This window comes from Salvia hispanica, chromosome 3 (genome assembly GCF_023119035.1).
Source record: "Salvia hispanica cultivar TCC Black 2014 chromosome 3, UniMelb_Shisp_WGS_1.0, whole genome shotgun sequence".
In the NCBI taxonomy this organism is placed as follows: Eukaryota; Viridiplantae; Streptophyta; class Magnoliopsida; order Lamiales; family Lamiaceae; genus Salvia; species Salvia hispanica.
Window position 1 is genome coordinate 29,177,017 of NC_062967.1, and position 23,263 is coordinate 29,200,279.

At 37.7% G+C, this 23,263-nt stretch overlaps 2 protein-coding genes across 3 annotated transcripts; both read left to right on the forward strand.

Moving 5' to 3' along the window:
- Positions 1-1,427: 1,427 nt before the first annotated feature.
- Positions 1,428-4,239, forward strand: LOC125212824 (cation/H(+) antiporter 24-like). Its single transcript, XM_048113090.1, has 3 exons — positions 1,428-1,755; positions 1,857-2,861; positions 2,939-4,239. The coding sequence occupies exons 1-3, from the start codon at positions 1,561-1,563 to the stop codon at positions 4,112-4,114; spliced, it is 2,376 nt and encodes a 791-aa protein (XP_047969047.1). The 5' UTR covers positions 1,428-1,560; the 3' UTR covers positions 4,115-4,239.
- A 647-nt stretch (positions 4,240-4,886) lies between these two features.
- On the forward strand, positions 4,887-8,401 carry LOC125211601 (cation/H(+) antiporter 24-like). Of its 2 annotated transcripts, none has more exons than XM_048111468.1 (3): positions 4,887-5,215; positions 5,348-6,352; positions 6,427-8,401. In XM_048111468.1, exons 1-3 carry the CDS (start codon positions 5,021-5,023, stop codon positions 7,615-7,617), a joined length of 2,391 nt encoding a protein of 796 aa, XP_047967425.1. In that variant the 5' UTR covers positions 4,887-5,020; the 3' UTR covers positions 7,618-8,401. The 2 variants fall into 2 exon arrangements, with proteins under 2 accessions (XP_047967425.1, XP_047967427.1); XM_048111470.1 differs by having other exon boundaries at positions 5,085-5,219.
- The last annotated feature ends 14,862 nt before the right edge of the window (positions 8,402-23,263 follow it).

The window sequence follows — 23,263 nt, forward strand, 5'->3', positions numbered from 1 at the left end:
TCAAGGCGGCTTAACATACTAGCCCTTTTAGGGGCCAAACCAGACCGGACCAGCTGCCGGTTCGCGGTCCGACCAATCGAACCGGCCGGTCCGGTCCGGATTTTAAAACACTGGCAATAGCGGACTTCTAGATGGACGTTCGACCGCGGCAAGCGGCTCGTCCGTCAGTAACATCCACTATTGCGAAGGACATCCTAGGACGGATGACAAAGGCACATTTCACGATGTCAATAACAGCAAATGACGAACGGAGATAGTTCCATACTCAAAGAGTTGGGGTGGTAAAAGCCCATGGGTCTTTATACCCTGATGTTGGGGTCAGTCACCTCGATACCATCTAACTTCATTATTAAATATGACAAATCTATGTAACTTTGTTGATTTATTCAAAGTTTTGCATTAATTACGAAAAGATTACTTCTTTATAGAATTGTTTATATAAGAAACCAAGCCCATATAAATAAAATATGATAAACCATTTATTTAACATGAGGATGGATAGTCAAAACTTACTAATGCATAAAAGGGGAAGAAGCCCACAGCACTGGGCCCGCTCAGCCCAACTATACTTGAATAAAACTTCCAAAAGCCACAACTTAGTTATTTAGTTGCAAAAAATCGTCTTACCAATATGTTTTATTCTTAAAAAAGAAAAGAAAAGTGAATAACTAAATTAAATTACTTGAGTAGAGTTCAAATTGAAATTATAGTAAAGTTTAAACAATCACATTTTACAGCTCTTACATTTTATTATACTGCAAGAATTAGAATGGGAACACAATAATACAAATTAAATAATCAACTATTGTCTACCAATTTTAATTTTATTTATTCTATATCTGATTAATATTTGCCTTTTTTTGTCACTATCCCAACATATCACTTAATTTTACTTGGAGCTCTAATAGACTACAAGAGTTATCATGCTAATCTTATTGCTCATGAATTATCATGTTTCCTACTAGTAATAAACTGATAACTAAATATTACTCCTAGTAGTACTAATTATTTTGCTCAATAGTTAATAATTTGGCAAAAAATACGATCAACCTTGCAACCTTAGTCAATGTTAAAGTATATACTAGTACATCTTAAAGAATTTATATAAACTATTTTCCTGAACATGTAATTTCAATCTCAGTCAAGATTAAAGTAGACATATCTCAAATTCAAAAAAGCTATGCAATTTCTATATATTTTAAGCTATTAGATTGAGTATATAGCCAAATGGAGGCATAAAAGTCAATATACATTTTAACTTTAATTTAGAGGAATGTTTTTTAACTACAAATTTCATAGCAATATTTTTATGTGTCATTCTATTTTACTTCTTAGCTAACTTCTACTATAATAATTTGGCATTATATAATTGGCAAGAAAAGATTTCAGTTACTATATTTATTTCTGCTAATAGGAAACAAGAACAAACACAGAAAGCTGAAGTTACGCTTAACCGTTAAATCAGTTTCTTCGTCGTCCGTCAACGCATGGAAGTAAAACAAGATCCCCTCTCTACTGTAATTCAATGGAAGAATTCTAGAAAAACCAGAAACCTTCAAAATGTCAGCAGCGACTCCTTACATATGTCGGCAGAGACCAACCGAAAATCTATTAGGCGTTTTCTTTGGCCAAAATCCATTGAAATCCTCTTTCGCCCTATTTATGCTGGAGCTATCGCTTATCGTTATCATTTCTCACGTCGTCCGCCTCCTCCTCAAGCCATTTGGGCAGCCTAGAATCATCCCGGAGATAATTGTGAGTGAATTCTAGCATCTTGATTTGTCTGTTAATTTTGGTCTCCATGTGTTTGTGGAAATGTTTGTATGAACCAAAGACCTAATTTTTTTTATGTGTAGGGCGGAATTATAATGGGGCCATCCGGGTTATGCCGGAATGAGAAGTTTCGAACGTATATGTTCCCTGATAATGCGTTTTATGTGATCCAGAATATGGGAGTTATGGGGTTCATGCTTTATCTCTTCGTAGCTGGTGTGAAAATGGACATATCTGTAGTAAAAAAAACGGAAAAAAAGCAGTGGTACATTGCCCTATTTGGGGTGATGGTGCCACTTTGTTTTGGCATAGCTGTTGCATATTATTGGAGGAAGTCTATGGCTCCAGAGATTGTGCAAGCTTCTTCGATTTGGGGGGTGACCTCGTCTCTGGCAATGACGGCCTTTCCCGTTCTTTACCCGATCATGAAGGAGCTCAACTTACTCAGCTCTGAAATGGGGAGGGTTGCCCTATCCATTGCAGTGATTAGTGATGTGATAGGCATGAACGGTGTAGTTATATTCGAGGCCACCAAGCAAGGAGAAAGGCGGCCTATGGCTGCTTTATGGTACCTTGTCTCGTTGGTTGTGGTTCTAGCATCTCTATTTTGTGGTCTGAGACGGTTCCTGCAGTGGATTATCCGGACAACCCCTGCAGGGAAGCCAGTGGATCAGGCTTATGTGGTTGCCTTATTGTTGGGTGTTTTTGTCATTGGTTTTGTTGCTGACGCGTTGGGGCTTGCTATTGCCAACGGGCCGTTGTGGCTTGGCTTGGCCGTGCCAGATGGTCCTCCGTTAGGAACCATTCTGGTGGAGAAAAGTGAGACCATATTGGCCAACGTTTTCATGCCATTTTCGTACATGTATGTAGGCTTGTTAACGGATCTGTCATCCATGAGCGGCCACTGGAATTACCTGCGGCCGCTGCTTTATGTGGTCTTGACTGGATACGTCATGAAAATGATTTCCACCTTCGTTATTGCCCGTTTGTTAGACATGACCACCAGAGATAGCCTCACCGTGAGCCTTATAATGAGCTTGAGGGGTGAAGTGGAGTTTTTGTTGTTCATCCATTGGATGGATTTTAAGGTACCTTCCCGTCTTAATAGTATATTGCTCTCTCTCTCTCTCTCGTGATGCGTATGATCTTTTTGTGGCATCTGCAGATGGTGAAAATACCAGAGTTCTCAATGCTGGTAATGTTGACAATATCAGTGACTACTTTAGTTGCGCCGTTGATCAGGATACTACATGATCCTACGAGGCCATATATGTTGAACACGAGACGCACAATACAACACACTGCTCTTGACAATGAGCTTCGTATTATAACATGTATTGAAGATGAACAGAGTCTGTATGGAGTGATGGAATTACTCGATCTCTTTAATCCATCGGCTAGCAATCCTATTGCTGTCCATGCTTTACGCCTAATTGAACTTGTTGGTCGTGCCAACCCAGTGTTCATTGACCACGAATGGGAAGAAGAGAAAAATGGACCCGAAGGATCCAGATACAGTTCGATACATAATGCTCTGAAGATTTTTGGTGAGGCTAGAGGTGACTACGTAAAGATATTTTCTTACACAGCGATCGCCCCTAAGAGATGCATGCATCAAGACGTCTGTGAGCTAGCTCTTTCTAAGCAAACTTGTTTGATCATTATACCGATTCCCCAGGTGATAATGGATCACATGAAAGGGTCGCCGACTAAGAAAGCAGCCTCTCAATCCCTAAGTGCTATCGTGCTGAATCAGGCCCCTTGCTCTGTCGGAGTTCTAGTGAGCAAGAAGGAGTACACAAATGTAGTTCCTGGTGTTACGAGTAGCTCAATGCATCACTATATCCTTCTATTCTTGGGCGGAGCGGATTCTAGAGAGGCGCTTTCTTATGCAGACCGTGTTGCTAGATGTCCGGATACATCACTCACTGTTGTCAGGTTTCTTGCGTTTGAAAATGAGGGAGACATCGCTATGGAGAAGAAGCTTGATGATCAATTGGTGACGTCTTTTTGGGTGAAAAACGAAGCTAAAGAGCATGTAACCTATCGGGAGGCTGTAGTGAAGAACGGGGAGGAAACTATGGCTGTAATCAATGCAATGAACGATAAAAGCTATGATCTTTGGATCGTGGGTCGAGACCACTTAAATCCTATTCTCCTTCAAGGACTATCGAGTTGGGCCGAGATCAGTGAGCTAGGAGTCGTAGGAGAGTACATTGCCTCCTCGGATTTTTGCAGTAACGGTTCGGTTTTGGTGGTGCAACAACAAATGTTAATGGGCCAGAGAAAGAATTCAGAAAGTCTGTTTGGAAGATTCTTGTTGGATGATAATTGGAAGTAGCTAGTCCATATATAACCCTTAATTGCAGTGTTATTTTAGTCTTAGGAAATCAATGTTTAGACACAAATATAAGTAATAAATATGTGATTTTTGCTCTACTTGATTAAGTGAAGCTGTAAATAGATATCAGTGTTCTCCAATAGTTCACTAAGTTACTTAAATTTTACTACTCTATTATGTTTGCAACAAATTTTGGTAGTCCTTTTTTTGGGGATCCATTGTTCATGCTCAGTGGCGAATGGTTTTGACGTCTTCTTATTTCTCGAAAAGAATTATATAGAGATCGGGAATCATGTTCTTTTTAGCTGATTCTAAGGGATAATTAAGGCGAGGGGGTTCCCCCGAAATCCTAGGTTGTTCGTGTTGGCCACGAAGCGCGTGTTGTTTGTCTCGAATGATGTAATAGGCACATGGAATTGTGTATGAGGAGGAGGTGACAATGAGACTTGAACGGAGTATAATTTTTTCAAACAAATACTATATGGATTTGCGAGCAACAATATGTGTTCGCTGAATCCTCCAGGGTTATTGCAACAATACTAATAATTCACATCCAAATAACATATAGTACCATAATTGCATGTAAATTGAGCTTTGTAAAATTAATAATATAAATAATGCTCACGTAAGTTTGTAACACAACATTTCTCATTTATTTAGATAAGATAAGATAAGATAAGATAAGATAGGATGATGAGAAATTAAATGATTAAGTTTATAATTGTGAATAAAATACTTTGTAGTATTAATCAATAAAATGGGAAACAAAAAAGTAGACACACAAAACTGAAGTTACGCTAAACCGTTAAATCAGTTTCTTGCAACATCAATTCATGGCAGCAAAACAAGATCCTCTCTGTACTGCAAATCAATGGAGGAATTCTGAGAAAGCGAGAAACCTTCAAAATGCCGGCGAATCATTCTTATATATGTCGGACGAGATACAGCGAAAATCTATTCGGCGTTTTCTATGGCCAAAATCCGTTAAAAGCCTCTTTTCCCCTAATTATGGTGGAGCTAACGTTTCTCATCATTGTCTCTCGCGTCGTCCGCCTCCTCCTGAAGCCATTCGGGCAGCCAAAGATCATCTCGGAGATCATTGTGAGTGAGTTCCTTTCGATTGTGTTAATTTTGGTTGCACACTAGGTGTTTGTGGAAATGTTTGTATGAAACATAACCTAATTATTTTACTATATGCTAATTTGTTCTTTTTCTTCTTTGATTGATGTGTAGGGCGGAATTATACTTGGTCCATCTGTGTTATGCCGTAATGAAAAGTTTCGAATGTATATGTTCCCTGATAATGGGTATTATGTGATTAAGAATATGGGAATAGTAGGATTCATGTTTTATCTCTTTATATCTGGTGTGAAAATGGACATATTTGCAGTGCGTAAAGCGGATAAAAAGCATTGGTACATTGCCCTATTTGGGGTGATGGTGCCACTTTGTTGTGGCGTAGCTGTTGCATTTTATTGGAGGAAGTCTCTGACTCCCGAGCTGGTGAAAGCTTCTGCGGTTATGGGGATAACCTCATCTTTGGCTATGACAGCCTTTCCCGTTCTGTATCCGATCATGAAGGAGCTCAACTTACTCAGCTCTGAAATTGGGAGGGTAGCGCTATCCATTGCAGTGATCGGTGATGTGATAGGAATGAATGGTGTAGTTATATTCGAGGCCTCCAAGCAAGGTGAAAACCAGCCTATAGCTGCTTTATGGTACATCATCTCGTTGGCTGTGGTTCAAGCGTCTATATTTGGCGGTGTGAGACAGTTCATGATATGGATTATTAGGACAACCCCTGTAGGGAAGCCGGTGGATCAGGTTTATGTGGTTGGCATATTGCTGGGTGTTTTTGTTGTTGCTTTTGTTGCTGACGCGCTGGGGCTTGCTATTGCCAATGGGCCGTTGTGGCTTGGCTTGGCCGTGCCTGATGGCCCCCCGTTAGGAGCCATTCTAGTGGAGAAAAGCGAAACCATATTGACCAACATTTTCATGCCATTTTCTTACATGTATGTAGGCATGGTAACAGATCTTTCGTCCATGAGCGGCAATTGGGATTATCTGCGGCCGCTGCTTTATGTGGTCTTGACTGGATACATCATGAAAATGGTGTCCACTCTTGCCATTGCCCGTTTCTTGGACTTGACCATTAGAGATAGCCTCACTCTGAGCCTGATAATGAGTTTGAGGGGTGAAGTCGAGTTTTTATTGTTTATCCATTGGATGGATTTCAAGGTATCCTTATATCTGTAATACTCGTTGTCACTTCTCTCCCTCTTTCTCTCATGATCTTTTTGTGGCATTTGCAGATTCTGCAAGTCCCAGAATTCACAATGCTGGTCCTGTTGACAGTAGCTGTGACTGTTATAGCTGCACCCTTGATCAGGATACTCCATGATCCCGCGAGGCCATATATGCTGAACACGAGGCGCACAATACAACACACTTTGCCTAACACTGAACTCCATCTTGTAACGTGCATCGATGAGGAAGAGAATCTGTATGGAGTGATGAATTTACTAGAGCTTCTTAATCCAACTGCTAGCACCCCTATTGCTGTCCATACTTTACGCCTAATTGAGCTCGTTGGTCGTGCCAACCCAGTGTTCATCGACCACGAAAGTGAAGAGGAAAATGGAGCAGAAGGATGCAGATTCAGTTCAATTCATAATGCTCTAAAGATTTATGGAGAAGCTAAAGGTGACTACATAACAATGCATTCTTATACAGCAATCAGTCCTAAGAGAAGCATGCATCAAGACGTCTGTGAGCTAGCTCTTACTAAGCATGCGAGTTTGATCATTATACCGGTTCCCCGTGTAATAATTGATCACACGATAGGAACGCCGGTAAGGAAGTCAACCTCTCAATCACTGAGTTTTAACGTGTTGAAACACGCGCCTTGCTCGGTAGGAGTTCTAGTGAGCAAGAAGGAGTACCCAAATCGTGTTTCTGGTGTTTTGAGAAGCTCAATGCATCACTTTATCCTTCTATTCTTGGGGGGAGCAGATTGTAGAGAGGCGCTTTCTTATGCAGACCGTGCTGCTGCTAGATGTCCGGATATATCCCTCACTGTCGTTAGATTTCTCTCGCACGAAGATGAGGGAGACATCGAAGTGGAGAAGAAGCTTGATGATCAATTGGTGACGTCGTTTTGGGTTAAATACGAAGCAAATGAGCATGTCGTCTATCGAGAGGCAGTGGTGAAAAACGGGGAGGAAACTATGGCTGTTATTCATGCAATGAATGACGTGTGCTATGATCTTTGGATCGTGGGGAGAAACCATGTAAATCCTGTTCTCATTCATGGACTATCGAATTGGACTGAAATCGGTGAGTTGGGAGTTATTGGAGAGTACATTGCCTCCTCGGATTTTAGCAGTAACGCTTCAGTTTTGGTGGTGCAACAGCAAATATTAAGAGGCCAAAGAAAGAATTCAGGTAGTCTAGTTGGACGATTCTTGTTAAATCAAAATTGGAAGAAGTTAGTGCATATGTAGCCCTTAATTGCAGTGTTAATTAGGCCTTAGGAAATTACTTACACTAATTTAAGTAGTGAATATGTGAAACTTTTTGATCTACTTGGTTAAGGGATGCTGTAAATAGATGTCATTTTCTTCATGTAATACCAATTCCAACTTGTGGCAAGAAAAGTTCACTAAGTTACTGCACATTGTTTGGAATATGTTTGGTTGTTCCTTTTTTTGCAGTGACTCGACTTAGTAGAAACCTCGAGATGATATGTAAATGAAACAACGAAGGTAAGCATGTCAATTTCTCCCTGTCTTCACATACTAACTTAGCAATTTCTTGAGTTGGTTATGTCAACAGAGTAGATGTAGCAGAATGGATGTGAGTGCAAGAAACTCGAAGATTTAGGTGGAGGAGCATCGACAGACTGCTTCTACCCCGCCCCATTTTCGACCAAGAATAACGTGGCCAAATCCCATCTGAGATGAGAGTTAATGGAGTAAACAGAAACTACATAGATGTGGTAAGTTGCAGAGACTATGAGCTGCATTTTTTGCAGCAAAACGAATCACGGTCACGTTGATAGTGTTGCAGAGAGGTGGGTCGACAGAGTTATATCTTGAATATCTCTGCCGGGGTTGAAATGTAGGGGATGGTCCTCGGTTAAGACAGTGGTATATGTACATTTGAGCCTACTTGAGCTTCTACGGCTTAGTCTAGCGTTGTGGTTGATAATGATCCCGACTCATGTTGGTCTGTGTGGTCGAATGGTTGGAAAATATGAAAGTGAAAATGCCATGTTGATTTTGGTAATAGGGTTGTCAGAGCGGGGTGCTTTGGGGCAGAACGAATGAGACGTTCATTACGCTCAGTGGCGGATCCATCGTTCGTGCTTAGTGGTGAACGTTATTCTTCGAAAACAAATAGCTGTAGATTCGGGTATTATAGTGTTTGCGTTCGATCATTTAAACAACACTATAATTTCGACTCTTATTGACCGGTAATAATTTCGATTAAATTGCACACAATAATAAATAGGATTAAGTCCTAAATATCTCCATATGTATGTCAAAAGATCATGAGAGCATCCCCAGTGGGGACAGACTTCCCATAGCCTTCCCGACGGACTTCCCAAAAACACCTCCTGTCGCGTCATAAGGACTTCACATAGCCTTCCCAGCACTGCCACGTCATAAGGACTTCCCACTGCATAGTGGCGGACATCCCATAGCCTTCCCGCGCGGACTTCCCGCAATTAAAAAAATTCACAACTTCACCAAAATAAACAATTTACGGAATTAAACAATGTACGGTATTAAAATTTCGGCACGAATACGGAATTAAACAAAGTGCAAAATAATTTCATTAGATAAAAAAAAAAAAACAATAAAAAAAAAACTAATCAAATTACACTCATGAACATATCAACGATGACCCCGACGCAACCATAGCTCTTCAATTAAATCGTTCTGGAGTCGAATATGAGCTTGTCGTTGGCGCATGTCGGCAAACGCACGCACCTGGTCGGCCCCTTCATGGGGTACCCCCATGCGTCCATTTGGTGTGGCCATACCGTGGCTTGGACCGACGCCATCATCATCGCCACTGGCCCACTCAGTTAGTGCTGCACCTTCATCTTCGACAATCATGTTGTGCATGATAATACATGCGTACATGACATCAGCGATGCAGTCCATATGCCACAACCGCGATGGACCCTTCACTATCACCCATCGACTCTAGAGCACACCAAATGCCGCTCCACATCCTTGCGCGCTGCCTCCTGACGATTCGCAAAGTATTTCTTTCTATCTTCTGTTGCGCATCTGATCGTCTTCACGAAGACGGGCCACATAGGATAAACCTCATCCGCCAAATAGTAGCACATGTTGTGCTGGTTGCCGTTGGCGACGAAACTGACAGCCGGATACACCAAGTTCTTGGTCGTTGAAAAGAGGGGACGACTGTAGGACATTGATGTCGTTGTTCGAACCGGCTACTCCAAAGTATGCATGCCAAATCCACAGCCGGTAGTCAGCTACCGCCTCAAAGGACAATCGTGGGATGCTTGCTCTTGAAACCGGTTGTGTACAACCCTTTCCAGGCAGAGGGGCAGTTCTTCCATTCCCAATGCATACAGACTATGCTGCCCAACATTCCCGAAAACCTGTGCTGAGCCCTGTGCATAGTCATCAGATCCTGGCAGTCTTGGAGGGTAGGCTTCCGAAGATAGGTATCCCCGAATATCTCCCTAACGCCTTGATAAAAAAAGTCCAGACATTCGCGGGCAGTCGACTTGCCGATGTGGAGGTACTCGTCGAACATGTCAGCCGTACCTCCGTATGCCAACTTCCTGATTGCTGCCGTGCACTTCTGAATGGGCGTGTGGCCGGGTTTACCAACCGCATCCTCTCTCATCCTGAAATATTCGTATCGACGCTCTAAAGCGCCAATAATACGAAGAAACAATGGACGACTCATCCTAAAACGCCGGTGGAATAAGTTTCCCCCAAACCGCGGCTCTGGAGCAAAGTAGTCCGCGTACAACTGATGGTGTGCAGCGATGCGGTCCCGGGGTATTTGAGTTCGACGATGGATGGGTCGAGGTACCGCCGGCTGTCGCTGCTGCTGCATGGCCGCTTGTAACGCCCGATTTATCTTCCTAGACGTAACGGCACACAGCTCATCCCTAACGATCTGGGGCACCGCTACCACCCGCACCACTACCACTGCCACTGCCACTGCCACTTCCACTTCCACTTCCACTTCCACTTCCACTGCCACTTGCCATTGTAATAATAAAGAAACGTAGAGAGAGAGGAACTTGTTAACACAAATGGTGCGAATGAAATGAAGTTCAACGAACCGTATATATAGATTTTGAGAAAAAAAAATTTAAAATTATATCGGACGTCCGTCCACATGCCACAGCGGCGGACGTCCCGTAGCCTTCGCGACGGACGTCGCGCAATAACCGCGGAACTCCCGTGTCTGCACGGGACGTCCGTCCGCCTGCCTTCCTCACCCAATGGCGAACTCCGCCACGGACGTTGGGCATGCCGGTCCGACGCCCGACGGACGTCCAACGCTGCTGATGCTCTAAGTATAATTATTTGACTAAAACCATATCAATTATAGAAAACTAACAAATATACATTAAACTTTAACAAAAATCATCGATAGGGTCTTGTTAGGTTGTGATTTTTGAACCCAATTGAGAATTGAGATGCAATCTCAGCTACTCATTTAGAATATTTATGAAATGTCAACAGCATGTAGTTTATGTCCACTAGGGGGTATTATCGTCAATAGCCTGCACATCAAATGTCAATAGTCTGTACATCAAATGTCAATAGTCTGCACATCAAATATCAACAACTTTATTCAATAAATACTTTTTTTTTATTTTAATTTTAATTTTTTTTTATTTTTTTATTTTTTATTTTTTATTTTTTTTTATTTTTTTATTTTTTATTTTTACTTTTTTTTTTAAAAAAATTAATTTTTTAATTTTTTTTTGTCAACTACATATACAATTCATGTCAACTACACATCAAATGTCAACAACTTTATTCAATAAATATTTTTTGACATAAATTGTACATGTAGTTAACATTATATTGTGTAGTTGACATGAATTGTATATGTAGTTGACATGGATTGTACACATAGTTGACATTATATGTGTGTAGTTGACATGAATTGTGTATGTAGTTGACATGGATTGTATACATAGTTGACATTATATGTGTGTAGTTGACATGAATTGTATATGTAGTTGATATTATATGTATGTAGTTGACATGGATTGTACACATAGGGTGTATTCGGTTGGCAAGACTAAATCTCATGATTAAATATGTATCATGTTTGGTTCATAAGATTGACCCCGTCAACTTAATCCTAGATGGATAGTCTCATGATAATTAGTTATAGCCACCCCCCTCCAACTAGAATAATCTCACAACTTAATCCTAGATGGATAGTTCATGATTATTAGTCATGGCAACAGAACGCCACCATAGTTGACATGAATTGTATATGTAGTTGACATTATATGTGTGTAGTTGACATGAATTGTATATGTAGTTGACATTATATGTGTGTAGTTGACATGAATTGTATATGTAGTTGAAAATTAAAAAAAAAAATTAAAAAAAATTTAAAAATTTAAAAATAAATAAAAAAAATTAAAAATTAAAAAATAAATATTTATTGAATAAAATGTACCTTGATATTACCATTCTGCCCTTTCATAATTAATTAATCTAAAAATATTTTCTATGTGGCAAAATATGGATCACTCATTTCTCATTTAGCATAAAAATGAGTGACTAATATTGCACTTCATTTCTCATCTAGCATAAAAAATCTCAATTGATTACAGCCCTATTATCGATATCTATATACGTAACTAAATCTGTACTACTACATATATATGCCAATTGATATGGGCCGATAACATTTATAATGTGGAGAGAGTACGTTATAACCCTAATTTTCAATAACAAAAAATATAAAGTAATTAAGTTAAATTAAATGCCACTAATTATCAAAATTAAATGCACTTCACCTAGACAAGAGTTTTAGAATTGGTGTTACTCCACATTCTCACCCATCCATCCATCCTCTCCTCTTCTCTCCTTTAAATTTTATTCGATGTTACTGTATATTTTAGTTGTTAATTATACCAATGATATGGTTATTCATTATCATTGGATGATCAGTGATCGATCGACATTGCAAACAAACAAGGGCATGTTTTGATTTGACTCTTTGGCTAAAGAGAATTTGCTCAATTAGGTTTTATGCTCTGTCACTTGGATTTTCAATTGAGGCTACTTTAGCACTATTTTTATACTCCCTTCGTCCCTGAAAATTTATCACCTATTTCTTTTTCGTCCGTCTCTAAAAATTTATCATCTTTCACTTTTGCCATTTTTGGTAGTAGACCTCATATTCCACTAACTCATTCTCACTCACATTTTTTATAAAACTAATATATAAAAGTAGGACCCACATGCCACTAACTTTTTCAACTCACTTTCTATTTCATTCTTAAAACTCGTGCCGGATCAAATGGTGACAAATTATGGGGTACGGAGGGAGTACTATTTTCGTTTATCTGAGCTGGATTGTTGAATTCGTCTTTATAGCATTATTTGATTTAGGGTACACGTATCTCAGTTTTCATGCTTTTTGAAGTATAAACTGCATTCTAGAAGCATGTGTTTGTGTTTTTATTTTGTAAGTGAAATAGTTGGGGGATGATCCCCTATTGTGCATAATACGCAAGCTTTTATAAACAAAACGCAGCCTTCTCTTTCTCTATTCTTTCTATATTTTCATTCTTTGTTTAATATATATAAAATGCTGAAAGAAAATCTGAGAGTTCTTGCTCTCTCTTCTTTCTATATATTCATTCTTTGTTATAAAATACTGAAAGATGTAAAATCTGAGAGTATTAATTACAGGTATTGAGCTCAAAATATGCAGTCGTTGTATGTCTGATGATTTGAAGAGTTAGTAACATTTAAAATTTTAATTTATTTCTTTCATTGTTAATTATATATTTAATGATTTGAATAGTTATCATTTTTAAATATCACTCCTCCATATATCAAGAATGATAATTATAATCAATATTGTTAAATTTAACAATATGTTTTAGTATATTATTGTAGGGGCATGTTAGGGTGCCACCACCCCTTAAAATAACACCATACCACCATTCCTAGCCAATCATTTGTACACGTGGACGAATAATAAGCTGACACGTGGCAAAAAAAAAAAAAAAAACGCCAAAAAAGACGGGCAGCAATATGCTGGCCTTTAAACAGCAATTTTTCTTGAACAGCAATATCCAACACGTTAGACAGCAATCTATAAATTGCTGTCTAACGTGTTGGATATTGCTGTGTAACGTTTATAATATTGCTGTATAAGCGTTGTCACGTTGTCATTTTAAGAGGGGTTGTCATTTTAACACAAACCTATTATTGTAATATACAAAGAATGAATGAAAATACTAAAAAGTAGTGAAAGAAAAAGATCGTATCATTAAACAAAGAAATATAGAAAGAAAAGAGAGAAAGGGATGACTGCTTTTTGTTTATAAAAGCTCGCGTATTAGTGCACCACATCTTGTGCTGTGTTTCTAAGTACATTACGGGATCCATCCCTGAAATAGTTTAGATTATGTGAAATTCTCTTTGTGATTTCCGGTATGATATTGTGCTATATATTTAATTTCAAGGGATGTCAATTATACATTTGAAAGAATCTTATTCCAAGGGAAAGAGTCGAGCTAAGTCATTGGGATGATCATGGAAATGCTTAGCTCCACTAAGTACGAACATTTTAGAAATGTGAGATGTCTTTGTGAAATGCTTAGCTAAGTACGAACATTTTAGAAATGTGGGCTAGTCTTTGTGAAAATTGATAAGCCACAATATGCACTTGGATTGGTTGCTAGTTTTCACAAGCATCACGCGCTTGGATTGGATTGGTTGCTAGTTTTCACAAGTGTGGCATGAACCAAAGAAACATGTTTCTATCAATAACCACTTTACTTTCTAAATTTGAAGTATATGTGTTAAACCATGAACATATTATATCTTATGTAATATTGACAACATTAATTATGCTAGTGGTACTACATGATCGATTATAAAAACACAAACACATCATATTTTATGATATTTGACAATGGTGTATGAAATACTAATACAGAACACCAATACAACACTACAATACTTTTAAGAACACATTTACACTCTACGCACACTTTGTTAGACTCTCTTCCACATTACACACGCACACTCCACTTAATTTGTGTTTACTACTCACTTAGCTACAAGACTAAATGCCTATATATATTCATACTAAGTCGGCTGTAAATAATCTAGAGAATTCCTCTAATCTCTAGCCTATTCTCTAATTTAATAGTATACCTATTACACAATATTTTAATATAGCATCTAAATAGTAAATTGGTAGCTTCTCGGTAGTTCCAGATCCTTCTCTAAAGTCATTGGAGATATAACTTCATTGTGATTGCGCCGTCTCACATTGACGGTAACTCTCATTGACGGCAACTCTCGAAAACCTTTGTCCGGCTGTCCCAGCAATTTCCTTGAGATGCATGACCTGAAATTATAAGCTGGCTGACTGGAAACATAAACTCTCATGTTATTATAAGCCAGTATATTTTAAAGAATCTTATAAAGTGAAAAAGTCGAGCAAAGTTATTCAGATGATCAGAGAAATGCTTAAATCCACGGCGGCTCCACTAAGTACAAACATTTTAGAAAGTGCAGTGAACTATCTTTGCGAAATTGATTAACCACGTCACGCACTCCGATTGGTTGCTAGTTTTCACAAGCGGGGTCTGGAACCAACTTTCTTTGCCTATGACCTTATAATGAAAGCCCTTGACAAAGTTGATTTTGCCTCCTAGGCTCAAAATCTAGTGAGTGCATTCTTTATGAACATATTACATATTATGTTATTTTACTTTTAAGTCCTCACTCCGACCAGGTCTTCAAACGGTGCCGCCGCAGACTCCCTCATCCAGGCCTACGCCACAATTGGTCAAGCTTTCGGCAAGGACTTTGCGGCCGCCATGTTAGAATGGGGGCATCGGCCTTCTAACGGGGCTGAAAGGCGAGATGCGAATATGCGAAATAATTGCGTAAAATTGTACTGAATCTAGTTGTCTATACAATTAAAATTATTGTCTAAGTGTATTTCCAACAAAAAAAAAAAATTGATTGTCAAGTGTGTAGTTATCAAATGAGTTGGTTTGTTGCACGTACCATCTTATGCATAATGTATCCAAAATTTTAATCGAATCGGACCAATTTTATTATTAAGACGACCATTGGTGTTTAAATGTTTTGGCAAGCTATATTATACTACTTCATCTGTCCACCAAAATCTAACACGTTTTGCTATTTCAGGGTGGATCAATTTCAAGCTATCCGCCAACGAATTCTTTTTTCATTTTTGATAAATTGATCAACTCATTAAATTAGTATTTGATTATAAAATTAATATGTTAAAGGTAAGAGACATATATAATTTTATTAACTTTTCATCATTTTCTTTTACAAATTAAAAACTACTAGTAAGTTAAAATTAAAATGTGTGTTTAAATAAATGAGGGTTTGTTGAATTCTTGTATTCTCAAAGCTAAATCCTAATTTATCATGGCCGCCGGTTAGTATGGCTTCCTCCACCGCGCAGCGTTGTGTTCGATCTATCAATTTCTTTTCACGGCGGGGTATTGGACCCGGAACTCAATTCTTTGACAGGTTCAATTTTTTTGTTATTTTTTCAAAGAAATAGGAAATTGATGTAGTACTATATTCTAACTTGTTTGTATTTATTTAAATTGTGAATTTTGGTTAGAGAGGCAGTGGATCATAACAGAATCATCAGTCTCAAGGAGAGCATTGTGGACATGGAGTTGGATAATAAGCTAATCTTCCCCCCTTATAATCAACCTTCTAGTAGTAATTGCTTTAGCTTTCTCAATCATAAACTCAATTCTTCACTATTTACTATAATAGCATTTAGATTGTTCACTCTTTGTTTTTGTATTATTGCCAAACTCATCATTTACTCATTTTCGAAAAAAGTTTCCATTTTTTTTTATTGCAAGTTATCCTCCATGCCAATATATACGAATCATCATTTTTGAAAAAAAATTCTATTTTTTTTTAGTAAAAGGTCAATTTTGGTCCTAATCATATGACCAAAATACTAATTTGGTCTAAAATATTTACTTTTGAAAAACAGGTAGTCCTTTTTTATGGTTCCGTCAAAAAACTTACGGTCAACGCTAATTGCACAGTGGCATGACCGTTAATTTTTTGACGGAACCGTAAAAGAAGGACCAATGCCACAAATGATTTCATTTGTTTTGTTATGGACATGTTTTTCAAAAAGTAAATATTTTGGACCAAATTAGTGTTTTGGTCATATGTTTATGACCATGATTGACTTTTATGCAGGATTCTATCCTCCATGCCAAAATATATATAAATTGTAACATCCCGAAATTTCGAACCCTAATTTTAGAGCCGTAAAATTTTTATTGATGACGGGAGACGTGAATTAATTGATGAATGAATTTATTGCATGAGTTCTTATGACCAAGTTGTGTCTAGGGTTGAGGTTGGGTTGAAAAGTCAAACTCGATGAGTATATGACGTGGCTTGTGAATATTTGAATTAAAGGTGAAATTATGCGGTGAATTATTTGTTTAAGGATGAGTAAGATTTTTAGGATATTTCCATAAATACTATAACCACATTTTTATTTTGAAATTTTCGAACCCCTTCACATTTATTGGAGAAAAATCCTATTTTTCCGGATTTAATTTATTTCTTGGATATTTATTCAAATTAAATCCAAAACCTAATTATTCTCTATTTATCTATGAGAAAATCGACACCCCCACTTACTCCATGTGATTTTCGAAAATCACATATTTTTGGGAAGGAAGAATTATTTTATTTGTTTAATTGATCCCTTATTGATTTCCTTCCATACCTAAAATTAAATACTCTAGCAAATCTTACCATACCTCAAGAAGATCTTGCCATATCTTATTTTAGTTAATATTTAAAATCCATTCCTTATGGGAGAACCCAATTACACGCCTATTTCAAATTTTAGGTGGGAGATTTATTATTTTATTTTGCTCCGTGATATTTTATTCTACTCTGAAAAATATACCAAACAAAATCTTGGCTAAATAAAAGCCTAGGATTTTCGAAAAATCCCTAGCCTTGAAACCTTAATTCACGCCATTTTTATTCTTCCTCTCTACTTCACAATATTTGTTTTATTTAATTGTGTAGAATCAAATCTTCCCAAATATTCTATTTAATTACCTAAAGATTTTATTGAACCCTATAAATAAGAGCAAAACCTAACCCTAGCCTCAAAAAAATCGCCCCCACCCCTAAACCACACGCCACTCCCTCTCTTCTCTCTCTCTCAATTTTCTTCTATAATTCTTCATCTTTTGAGAAGAGTTAGAGTTTGAGCCTCAAGATTTTTGAAGAATCAAGTCTCTACTTTGTTTCTACCGTTCGTTTTGACAAGAAAAGGTACCTACATATTAATCTCTCTTCATCTAACCGATTAATCGGTATTCTTGAACCCCCCATGCATCTAGATTGAGTGAAAGTGGGTTAAATGGTATATGGAAAATATGTGTGCGTGTATGTATGTGTGTGCGTGTGTGTGTGTGTGTGTGTGTGACACGTGAACGACCCTCATGTGTGACATAAGTGTTGGGACTACCGCAGCGGAAGACACGGAAACCAAACAGGTCCTAGAACGGATCTATTTAGGTGATTATGCATTCGACTCCAATTTCATGCAACAAACATAGATCTATAGATATAACATCAAATAAACACATAATCATGCATATTTGATGTAGATTCGATTGTTACCTCATAATCCATCATTGGATTGACGTTGCTAGCTGCACCACCCGGAGATCCTTGGTTTATCGACCACGAATCTTCCGTACTATTCCCTTGTCCTTGATTCTCCATCCGTGTGGGCGGATCTTAGATTATCAATTAAATAACTTTGAATGGATCTAGGGAAACCCAATACAAACACCAAATTGTCTAGATCTAATCCTATGAATTAGGATAGATCAAGAACAATAATCAAAACCCTAATTCTCCCACGTGCTAGGCACGAAAATCAAGACAAGTGAGAGAGAAGAGGGAGGCGCCGACTTTGCCTCCTAGGGTTAGGGTTTGAGGTGCCTTGGATTGTGTGCTAGGGTTTCCATTTCATTCATTATTTATAGTGGACCTTATTGGGCTAGTAAGGGGATCCATGGAATGACTTAAGTGTTGGGCTCACCCATTAGATAATTAACTAATTAAATCAAATGACCCATGATTTAATATATTATCAATGGAATATTATTTTGTTCCACTAAAAAATAATATTGCACTCCCACTTAAATCACCAAATTACAAATAACTTGGGTCCATTTTATTTTATAATATTTCCCGCGTTTAAGATTATCTTGATCCGTCAATTTAATTCTTTTGTCTGCTATGTGACTAGAATTAAATTAATTCTCCAAAGAGTTTTTCTAGTTTGAAACTTTATTTATTATTCGTGGAATAAATTCCAACTGCGCAGATTTCTGAATAATAAATTCCTCTTTCAAACACCTCATTGGGGATCACCCTTTTAGGGATTTAATCATACCACACTGGGCACGCGAATTCTATGAAATAATATTCCAATATCTTCATGTTATTCAATTACTACCACCCAAGATATCATGAACTTGAGTTACGTACAAACTCTCACATATTGATAAGTCAAAGTGACGTTTGATTGAATAAACAATATTGATATTAATATCATAGACTAGAAAATACTAAACTTTCTGAAATATATTCTTTCAGTAGATAGCAATAAAGAATACATTTCGGATTAGATCCTTTCAGTGCTTTACCACACCGGTGTTACTTATCTCTTCTTAGGTAAGAGAGAATTATCACAAACACCGCAACCGTACCAATAGGTTGAAGGTGCTGGCAGCGGAAGCGTGCGTGAATAAATCAATCACATAATAATCAGATCTATTTAGCAGATTATTTAGACAAAAGCTATTCGCGTAATTATCACATGTATCATGCTCATAACTTGAATCAATCATCATTATCAAGCGAGACTCAGCCTCGCGCACGATTCAATATAATAGCAATCCTAGCACCGCTAGATATCGATCACCACTGCCCAATATATCAGGATAATTGGGTTACGAAAAACCCGCACCATTTGATAAGTCAAAGCAGTGCATAATCAATACCGTATGCTCAATGCTAACCTACATTGATTAAGAAATAAATATTTATCAAGACCTCGCCTTTCAGTAGATAGCCTAAGGCAAGACTTGCTGTTAGATCCGTTCAGTGCTATACCACACCAATGTCATCTTATTTCAGTAAGGCTTAGAAATATGCGGACTGACATGGCAACCTTTCTCGATGGGTAGTCAAATTCCATCTAGGTTGTGAAATTCATCTTTTTCTTTGTTTAGAACTGACCGTGTTACCTTAAAGTGGACGACGCCCACAACCGGTCTACTAAAACAAAGACTTAGACTTTGTTAAGTTAACTTATACATTTAAACATGCATTAACATCCATTAAATGTAAAACATAACAACATTATGACAAAAATAATATGTTTTATTTATTGAAAAATAAAATAAGAGTTTTACAGTATTCAATCACTCGAAACGTGATTTCTAGTATACAAACTCTAACATAGGTAGCCAAAGTCTATCTAGGTTGTGAATACGTTTTTCTTCTTACTAGATCTGGCCAAGTCCCCTACTGGAAAACTCATGAGGAGATTCATCGAATTTCCCTACTTGACCTTCTTAGTAAAAAGCCTTAGACTTGTTTATTATATTTCAATAATAAACCATTATATTATACTATTATTTATTCTCATAAATAGGTAAACAAGTGGACAAAGGCATGTACGCTCGAAGCATCTTTTAGTATACAAACCCCAACAATAAGTTGATGATAGATCTAGGATTGTTGAGTGAATAAACTTATATGATGAACATGCCTTGGTTTTGAATGATAAATGTAAACCGGATCGGTGGGAAAAAGGGGAAGCGTTGAGACATGCATGATTTAGGAGTTGATGTTGAAACTGATTCGTGATATGTGCCTATGTGATTAAAAGGTGAAACCTCGGTTGCGAAGCCGGATAACGAAAGAGAGAAACGTACTTGAAATCTAAGCAGTCGAGGTGGGCTTTATTCTTAAACTCTTTTATGTTGCAAATTTATAAATGTGGAGAGATAAGGGTGGTTTAAACTGTTATGCCATGCCTGTGAGTATTTGTGATGATGTTGTGCGCATGATGCCCAATTTGAGAGTTCGCTCCATTAGGCTATAGGGCTATGGATATGTATAAACGAATTCGGGTCTGAGTAGGGCCGCAAACCCTATCAGGCTAGTGTACACGGTGGGATCGGGAGCCGTCTTGCTAGTCTCCGGTCTCGTGGGCGAAAAGTGTGGCCACACTTTCGTCGCACCATGGTAATGTTGTGATTGTGGAAATTGATGAGGAATTGGGGAGTTTGTTTGACTGGCCAGTCTATGAAAATATTTTTGTGATACTCGATGATCTTTATTTTGATAATTGTAAAACTCGAGTTCACTATGGTAAGGGTGACATAACTATTAAAATATTTTGGCAACGAGTTCACTGGGTATTTCAAAATACTCAGCCCTGCATGTGTTTTCCTTATGTGCAGGTTGAACGGCGACGAGCGGTGGCGGGTGTTGAGCACATTAATAAAATAAGATGGATATTTTGAACTTCGAGTTTAGTTGTGTCTTCATACATAGCTTCACTTTCTCTTGGTTGCTTCCGCTGAATTTTTGAAACTTATTAGTATTATTTGGCTATTTTGAACTTGTTCCCTTTGGTTTAGAAGATTGAGACATGTTGTGGTTTTGTTGAATTTATGTTGAACCCTTGATTTTTTTTATCATAGTTTATGGTGTCTATTCTTCATTGATTTTCTAGGTTAAACCGTTGACTTATTGCTTTGAGTTCGTTTAATACCCTGGGTCAAATCTCTTTAAATGAAGCCCTAGCCTATGTTTTTTTTATTGCTTTTAAGTCCATTTTGGTAGCCGTCGCCGTATTTAATATACCCTAGAAACCCAGGCTGTTACATGAATCATCATCATTTTTGAAAAAAGTGTCCATTTTTTGATTGTAGGTTACTCTCTTCCATGTCATTCTCCTCCTCCCTGCGACTGCTATTACTGTAGCATACATCCTCCCTTGGTCGAAGAGAAAAAATTTACTACGTCATGGTCTTCACGCCTACAACTTTTGAAACCAAAGCCTAAGCTTAAGCTAGACGACGTTCTCCTGAGTTATCATGATGTACATGATCGTGAGTTTTTTACTTCATATTCCCTTGTAAAGGATGGCAACCTCTCGCCCCAATATTACGTATATCCTCCATCTTTTCTAGCCAAACAAGGCTATCTCTTCACTGGGGCTACTTGTAATGGTGTGCTTCATTTTCACAATAAAGACTTGGGTAGTCATGTTCTTTGGAACCCATTAACGGGTGAGTATAAGATCCTTCCTAAGCCCTTTGTCGATGAACTCCCTCCTTCTGTTTGTTTTGGATTTACAATGTGGTCTGACCATGAATCTCAAGATTGCAAACTGATGTATTGTAACATCCCGGATTTTAGAACCCTAATTTTAGAGCCCTAGAATTAATTGTTAATGACGTGGAGTCGTGAATGCATTTATTTCATGAGATGATATGGTCGATTTGAGTCTAGGGTTTGTGTTGAAAGTTTGAAAAGTCAAACTATTTGATTTAATGATGTGGCATGTGATATATTAAGTTATGAGATTATGTGGCAAATTATTTGTTTAAGGGTGAGTGAGAATATTAGAGAAAATTTCTATAAATACTTGTCACCCTAATTCTTGTGATTTTCGAACCCTAGACCCCCTTTGAAGAGAAATTCTATTTCTTCCGGAATTAATTTAATCCTTGGGATATTTATCCAAATTAAAATCCAAGAGCCAATTATTTCCTTATTTTGAAGATGGAAAAAATCGAGCCTCTTGTTTAATAGTGATTTTCGAAAATCACTATGTTGGGAGAATACTTTGCTTATTTTATTTATTCCTTACTTGATCTCCTTCCATACCTAGAATTTAATTATTCTACCAAATCTTTTCATACCTCAAGAGATCTTGCCTTACCTTATTCTAGGCAATATTTGAAAATCCATGCCTTATTTAATTAGGCATAGGGACGCCTATTACTACTCCAAGTTGGGAAAATCCTTATTTTTATTTTGCTCCGTGATATTTTATTCTATTCCGTAAAATATATTCAAGACAAAATCTTGGCTAAATAAATAGCCTAATTTTCGAAAACTATGGGATTTTGCCCTAGGATCTATTTTTGTTAATTCTTCTTCCCTACTTCACAATATTTATTTATTTAATTGGGGAGAATGAGATCTTACCAAATATTCTATTCTAATTACCTAAAGATCTTGTTGAACTCTATAAATAAGAACCAAAACCCCTAACCCTAGCCCCCATATTTTCGGCCCCCACCATCCCCTCACTCTCTCAAATTTTCTTCTTCTACTCTCCAATATTTTGATATCTTTTGGAGAAGAATTGAAGTTTAATCCAAGAACTTTGAAGAATCAAGGCTAATACTTGTTTTCTACCGATCGTTTTTCTCTAAAAGGTATTTTGTTTAAGAGTTATACTTGTTCTTCTTCTACTTTTTCTTTTTCTTCTTCTAACCGATTAATCGGTCTTCTTGAACCCTCATGCATCTTGGTTGAGTGAAAGAGGGATAAAAAGGGATGTGGGAACATGTATGTGTGTGTGTGCCGTGTGTGTGTGGCGTGTGTATGTGTGTGCTGTGTGTGTGTGTTGTTGTGTTGTGTAGTGTGTGTTTGATGACTAAATAATCGTGTGTGATAAACATGATCGTGATTAATTAGTAATGATAAGATAAATCGTTGGGAAGAGGGAAAGGTAATAAGACATGCATGAGTAAGAGTAGTATTGAACCTAATTTGTGATATG

What these genes read in the sequence shown, in the direction of transcription:
- LOC125212824 (XM_048113090.1), top strand. Translation starts at nt 1,561, where the DNA reads ATGTCAGCAGCGACTCCTTACATATGTCGGCAGAGACCAACCGAAAAT. An exon ending in GAATCATCCCGGAGATAATT is followed by an intron (nt 1,756 to 1,856) that starts GTGAGTGAATTC and finishes TTTTATGTGTAG; the next exon opens with GGCGGAATTATAATGGGGCC. An exon ending in TCCATTGGATGGATTTTAAG is followed by an intron (nt 2,862 to 2,938) that starts GTACCTTCCCGT and finishes TGGCATCTGCAG; the next exon opens with ATGGTGAAAATACCAGAGTT.
- LOC125211601 (XM_048111468.1), top strand. Translation starts at nt 5,021, where the DNA reads ATGCCGGCGAATCATTCTTATATATGTCGGACGAGATACAGCGAAAAT. An exon ending in AGATCATCTCGGAGATCATT is followed by an intron (nt 5,216 to 5,347) that starts GTGAGTGAGTTC and finishes ATTGATGTGTAG; the next exon opens with GGCGGAATTATACTTGGTCC. An exon ending in TCCATTGGATGGATTTCAAG is followed by an intron (nt 6,353 to 6,426) that starts GTATCCTTATAT and finishes TGGCATTTGCAG; the next exon opens with ATTCTGCAAGTCCCAGAATT.